The 7,213-nt window shown below is 42.3% G+C and overlaps 1 protein-coding gene across 2 annotated transcripts in view; it reads right to left on the reverse strand.

Annotated features, from left to right (window-relative positions):
* Positions 1 to 7,213, reverse strand: part of si:dkey-246i14.3 (ephrin-A4) — a 33,117-nt gene that overhangs the window by 6,742 nt on the left and 19,162 nt on the right. For both annotated transcript variants that reach the window (XM_035671610.1, XM_035671608.1), the window contains exons 2-3: positions 5,306 to 5,604; positions 1,380 to 1,448 (exon numbers count right to left, since the gene is read on the reverse strand). In XM_035671610.1, coding sequence (XP_035527503.1) covers positions 1,380 to 1,448; positions 5,306 to 5,604 — 368 coding nt within the window. The remainder of the gene's footprint in view (positions 1 to 1,379; positions 1,449 to 5,305; positions 5,605 to 7,213) is intronic.

Raw genomic sequence — 7,213 nt, forward strand, 5'->3', positions numbered from 1 at the left:
CACAGCAAACAACTAAATCACAATGTGTGTGTGTGTGTGTGTGTGTGTGTGTGTGTGTGTGTGTGTGTGTGCGTGCGTGCATGCGTGTGCGTGTCTCACAGCCTGCACAATCCAGGTGATTTCAAATATTTTGATTATTTCCGGCTCGGATAGGCTGATCAGGGAATACTGCCAGAAGGTCAAGATTACATTAGCATTTTCTCACTGAACAACAATCTGTGGTCTTTCTAATTAATGACAGCAGGATAATTAACATATAAAAAAAGCCATCAGCCTTCACTCTGGTAATAACGCAGCAAATTACTACCCGTCTCACGCCGGAACAGTGATGGCATTTAAGAATTCATTCGAGACGGATGGGGTTCTTTTTTATTCCGGTTTTTAATTTTTTGTTTCCCCCCCTTTACACCACAAATTTAATCATGCCGGCGTGGTAGGGAGGCATTTGTTAGACGACGGTGTAGGAATTTTACTGAATGGGTCTCACACACAGAGACACACAACCTTTGCGACCAGTTTTCCTGTGTTAGTACAGCCTGGGACAGCACGACAAGCCCCCCTGCAGATAGCACTGGGATGGGAACTGGGACAGACGTCTCAGACACGCATATGAGGGCACACACACACATATACTTGCGCAAATTAAACCGCCAGAGAGCACACGCAAAGGCCCATAGACCCATGCAGGAGTGCACAAAAACACAAAGTGCACAGGCACAGAAAAATGGTCATACACGTAGAAATGCTCACACACACACACAAACACACACACACACACACACACACGCCAACAACTGTACAGGGATTCCCACAGTGACTGGGCAACATTCCCAACCGGAATGGGCAGCTCACTGGACTGGAAGACTAACATTACTCCAGGCGCACTCTGGATTAGATCAACGCTGGGAATTTCACACTGGGACAGAGATGGAGAGTGGGAGAATGAGGGAGACAAGGAGGTAGAAAAAAAAGGAAGAGAGAATTAAGGGGAGGGGTGGAGGAAGAGGAGAGATGTACTTTAGAGAGAACTAATGCTTAAAAAAACCCTCAATCCAATTAGGTTTAAAAGCCAACGTGGAGTGGAGAGGAGAGTGGAGGTTCATGTAGTTAAAAATAAATAAATTAAAAAAAAAGGAGTAAGTCTCATCTTACAAGGTTAAAGATAATGCAGGATCACGAGGGGTAAAGACACATTTAGTCCCATTGATAAAAGTGGAGAGTTATTCAAAAAGAGAGAGGTAGTAGTACTAGTAGGGATGAGTAGCAAGTCTAAACATCATGCTATACAGCCCGATGAGAGAGGCAGAGAGAGAGGAGTCTCTTGGTGTACAAAGGAGAAGCATGAAAGGAAGAACAGATGAAAAGAGGAGTGTACTCACTGGGCTCGCAGCACACTGTGACACGCAACTTCATACATGGCAGAGGAGGCCCTTCATCTGATGGTAGGGCTGGGAAGAACAGAGAAGACAGAAAGAGTTAAACATGCTGCGTATCTATTAAACCCGACAAACAGTTCATAAAGGGGCGCTACGCTGACTGAAATCTTTCCATCAAATCTACTTTTTGAGGACTCTCTTGGTACTTTTGAAGAATTCTTGTGACAAGAAAAGCTAAACCGCAAGGTTGTTTTTCCCGTTTCTACCGTATCAATACCTCATACAATGCATGATATCAGCAGAAAGAATTACACCATCTCCCTGTGTCATGCTGACTAACATATTTCACACTTATCTGCTCGACTTAATAAAAAACAATAAAATATACAATTGAGAGCGCAGCCATAAAAGAATGCAAACTGCTGCGATATCAATACGGCTCACAGGGGAAAACAGACAAATATCAGCTGTATTACCTGTCAGCTTAGCATTGCTTTGGCAAAACAAACCTGCCTGGAAACTGCAGTTAAATGGCTTTATATTTGAATTATTCACAAACAGCTGCTAACTCAACAGGGATCCACCACACAAGCTGAGTGTGTGATCGCTAACAGTCTGTCTCACTTTGTATCTATAATTTCAACTGATAAGATACAGCACGGAATAACAGTGGTTATAAGGCACTATCAACGGTGGCTGAGCTCAAATCACTCAGAGAAAAAAAAACAAGGAAAACATCTTCAACATTGCGACAACACATGTCAGATTAAGAAAAAAATGCTGCAAATGAATGAAACACAAACATTCTGAGAAGCACTTTCACCAAAATACAGAAAATACTAGCAAATACGGCTTTTCCGAGGAACTAAAAAAACTGATAAACATGCCTCCATGTGCGGTTTGCTGAAGCCACTCGTTGGTGATGTTTGAAGATGAGCTAATGGTGTTTGTTCCTGGAGCTTCGACCTTTGTACCTCAACTTAAATTCCCCCTCGGTTCAAGAATGAGTTGGATGTTTGAGCTTCGCTGTGCACAATGATGTATAAGCTGAGTTTGACACTAACAGTCTGTTTTCACATTCTGCTAAAAGAGGGAAAGTTTCTCTGAGCTCAACTTCAACCTGAGTTTTCGGACGTGTACACATCAAAACTACTTCTGAGGCTAATTGTGATCCAGTATGGAAGTCACTCAAGTGTGATGTGGAAACGTTGAGTAAGGTAGGTAGACATCTTGGCCCCAGTAGTTAAAACCTTTAAATGAACAATATGCATATTCATAGACACTGGGTTTAATGTGAGAGAAGTGGTAGAACTTTTGTTTTTGTTGAAAGACCATATTAGAAATAATAATTAGGCAGAGTATTTTAAATTTAAGTCTTAAAACAATTCTTGAGGGGAAGATTTTTTTGTTTTATCAACCTGCATTTCCAAGCTCAATATTTATTTCAGTTTTAACATGATTGCACAAGTCTTATATACTCCTGGCATTTGTATTTGACCAGTTCAGTTTTTTGTGTCCCAGATAAACCTTTGTCTTGTTAATTGCAGTATGTTTCTATATGCTGCATGTGTGTTGTCAAACTGGTAAATATGTTCTTAATTTGCTTGTGTTTAATTTATTTGGAGCATGTTCTTCTTAAAAGTGCAACACATGTTGTCAGAGTGGGTGAAGATGCTGAGGATGCAGTGACAATGTCAAGGTGTTTTCTTGTGTCTGGAGAACCAGTGGGTGTCGATCAGCAGAGCCACACATCCAGAGACAGTGGGTTGTCAGTATCATAGTCTGTGGGAGCCACAGAGAAGAGCTGAGCACAGCTCAGACTGAGCCAACTAATGCCATTAGTGTTTCTAATACTATTGTACTGTTCTCCCGGGTTAATGCCATTATAGTGTCTCCAGTGCTGCGGGCCCATTCAGCACACAAACCCCAGAGCCAGACATTTGGACCAACTTTACGCCTTATCTTTGATGTGGACAAAACACACACAATCGCTCTGAGCCCGATGTGGTCCAAGCGGGGGGGGGGGGCACCCATTGTTGCTTTTCTCTGAACTGGCCTGAACAACCACAATAGCCCAGTGTGTGTGCGTGTACATACATACATGTGTGTGTTAGCGTGTGTGTGGAACCACTCTCTCATGCCCTCACAATGCTCCATTGTCCCTCAGACCGCAACAGTAATTTATGTAAAGATTCTTTCTTTCCCTTCGTCTCATCCATCCCTTTTCTCCGTTGCTTTTGTTGCTCTCCCTTTTCTTTCTCAAGTGTGGATTCCTCTCATCCGGCCTCTCTCGTCCCTTTCTCCCCCCCTCTCCTCCCCTCTTTCTCCCTGTACTGTCAGACTATGTCCATCTTTTGCTCTTTCTCTCCCTCTGTCACTCTTCCACGCTTCTCTACCTCCGTCTGCTTCTCTGCCTGCCTGTTTTCCCTCTCCCTCACTGTCGTCTCGTATTGATCTCCATTTCTTCCTCCTACACTTTGCGGTCCCTCTGTCTCTTTGTTGTCACCCTTCCATACCATGCATTCACTTGACTCTTTCATTCTCTGCCTTGTTTCATGTCCTCCCCCTCTTGGTTGGACTGACACCAGAAGTTGTAAAAAGTGAGAAAAAAAAAAATAGTCAACTGATTTTACAGCCTAAGCCATCTTCTGTCTCTCTCCCTCCCTTTTCTCCCTCCAGTGGTCTGAAATAAATGAGTGAGGGGAGAGCAGCACAGGGGAGTGTAATGGGGAAAGAAGAAACCATCACTAAAATTGTGTAACAGCCTACAGGTTTAAGAAAACATCAAATTAATGTCAGTCTGCATGAATTTATGGAAAACATTAAGGCTATAAGCTTCAGTTTGCCAACACTCAAAGCCTCATAAAAAACACATTGGCTAAAGCTGTTCTCAACCTTTTCATCCCTTAAAAAGGGGGCCAGCACTCTTCCTCCAGCACAGGTGTGTCTGCACAGTCTGATGAACTGAAACATCAAATATTTACATCTTTTCTCATTTTGGGCTGTTTTACTTGGCTTCTAGTGTATGGAGCCTGAAGCGAATATTTGTGGGTTCCCTAAAATAGAAGTTTCTCACAAAGAAATCGGGGACAATGCACTTTACATATTAAATACACATACTTCTTAGCCATGTACTGACACACACTGTCCACCAGTACCAGAGTGTCTCTACAGTCAGCAGACAATTGATTCTGCTACTTTGATAATCGATTAATAATGATTATTAATAAGAAGTCCCAATGAAACATATCTTAGTCTTTACTGTTTAACTCCTCGAGTTAGGATGTTACCCATTTTTAGCCATTTTCAGCCATTAGAATTTAATGTTACAGATTTTTTAGGGCTTGAAGTCATTTTTCTAGCAAAAATGTCAAACATCACCTCATTCCAGCTTCTTAAATGTAAGAAAATGCTGCTTTTCTTTGCCTTATCTGATGGTAAACCGAAAATATGTCTTTATTTGACCACTGGTTGGACAAAACACACAATTTGAAAGTGCCATCTTTGGCTTTAGGAAACTGTGATGGACATGTTTGCCTTTGTTTTGGTATTTCATAGACAAATTAATTGATTCTTTCAGAAAATAGTCTATAGATTAATCCATAGTCAAAATTATTTGCAGCCCTAACCAACAAAACCTCCAATGCAAGTATCAAAGACTGTACAAAAAGTAGTTCAGTAGTAACATATTTCCTGAAACTATGAGCGTTTGTTTAGCTGCTTGTTTAAACATTTAAAAAACTGATTAATTTAGAAGTTTAGAATATTTTGTGATATTGTGAATTGGCACCAAAAGTCAAGTTTTATTTTGGTACCGGTATCAATTTCACAACAATTTCAAATAATTCCCAGCCATACTTGAATCTCTGAATACCCAGTCTAAATGATGCCCCTCACACAAACAGAGAAACAAACATCCTTCTACTCACAGCTGTAGTAGTAGTGGCGCCCTGGCAGAAACTCAAACCCCAGCGAGAAGGGGGTGAACCTTTGGATCTTTTCAGAGAAGCGCACTGGTCCGAAGGGAGCGTAGGGGGTGTTACACTCCCACCTCTTGATGGCCCCTCTAGTCTCCACGCAGCCCTGGAAAGTAGCCTCTCCCACCAGGTAGAGGGCCAGTGACTCTGGCTGCCCGGGGTCCAGTGTTCCCTTGTTGGGGTAGTGTGGGCAGTAAATGTCCAGGTAGTCATTCAGGTTCACCTGGATGGACAGATCTCCTGCTGTTAACCTGGAAGGAAGAATGACAATGACATTAATATTTCACGTAATGATTACACAAGAGTAATACATGACTGAAGGGGAAAGAGAGGTGGTGATTAAGCACAGACAGAGAGAAAGAAGACGGATGACAGATATTCCATAATTCCTTTGTGCCTGGAGGAATGTAGATAGTTACAGCAGATGGATAGTTCATCAATATTACACATAACGATTACAGAGGGTGATAAAACAAAGTTCTGCAGGTCTTAAAATAATGTTTTAGGATTTGATATATCACAATGATACAACTCCATTGTACTTCCATACCAGCAAGGGAGCAGTGTTAAGCGGCAGATGCAATACAACAATTCCTCATATGCTAATTAAGACCATTGAGGGGAACTTGGTGTAAAATAAACTTGGCACCCTCTGCTTTCCGCTCTCTCACTACACACTACAGATATACACAGGCGTGTGCAAACTAATGTGTATGTGCATGCACAACCACGACTTCAGTCAAGGTTGACTGGCTTTAAGCATAACAACAACTCTGGACAAGACAGCATCATTAGAACAGAAGAGCTGCATAATGCATGCTCCTTTAGACTGCGGATCATGACTTTCTGTCTGCTACAGAACAAAGAGTTACCCATGTACAAACTAATATGGATAAGATTGAGGGGAGTAGATGTAGGACAGAGTGAGAGAGGTAAATTTAACATGAAGAAATCATGACTTTGTATGAATCACAAGGGCATGAAAAGACAAAGCAGGAGACGCTAAATGAGGACAGAAATGTGTGACAAATGGAAGGAAGCAATGTGAGTGATGGAGTGACATGAGACGGGGCTCAGATGAAGACAGAAGGAGACTGATGAAAAGAGAGCTGTTGAGACATGTTAGAGCAGAGAGGTGGAACAAGAAAATGAATAAGAAAGCCAAAAAGTAGAGGAAACGGGATGAACAGGTGAAAAAAGTGGAATAAAGACTAAAGAAAGTAAAGTGTTTTAATTAGCGACCCCAGAGAGTCTGAGGGCAGACACACAGTCAGGAGAACAACAGAGTGGAAGAAAGAGGAGACGGACTTTAATTGGTCTCCTCTTCGCATGGAGTGCAGGAGAAAAGAATGAGGGGCAGAATGTGGCTTGGGCAGAAGGTTCAGGTCCATCAGTGGGAGTCTTTATAGAGGGGTGACAGAGCGGAGGAGAGAGGAAGGAGTGCTGGGAGTCAGTGAAGGGGAACTTGCGAGGGGGGGAAATAAAAAAAAAAGAGCGTGGAATGGGGAGGGGAGGATGATGGTGGACTGGCGGAGTAGTCTCAAGTTAAGTAGGCGGACAGAGAAGACGCCAAAAGAATAAATGAGAGGAAAAATGAGTGCGGAGAGAGGAAGACGAAAACTGAAATAAAAAAGACATGATGGGAAGCAGGAGACGGGATGGTTCAGCAAATCTGCAGAGGGTACCAAAAGATGGATGGAGCAATGAGAGGAGAAATGACAAGAGACCGACAGAGGGAAGAAAAAAAACTGAAATAGAAATCCACGTTTTCTGTTAACTTTGAACCTGAATGTGGGCGCAATGGTGTATTTCTGAGTGAGATAATGGAGCAGAAAAGCAGGAAAGTGTGTGTGTGTGTGT

The sequence above is a fragment of the Morone saxatilis genome, unplaced genomic scaffold (assembly GCF_004916995.1).
Source record: "Morone saxatilis isolate NCDOM2014 unplaced genomic scaffold, NCSU_SB_2.0 Contig24, whole genome shotgun sequence".
Lineage (NCBI taxonomy): Eukaryota > Metazoa > Chordata > Actinopteri > Moronidae > Morone > Morone saxatilis.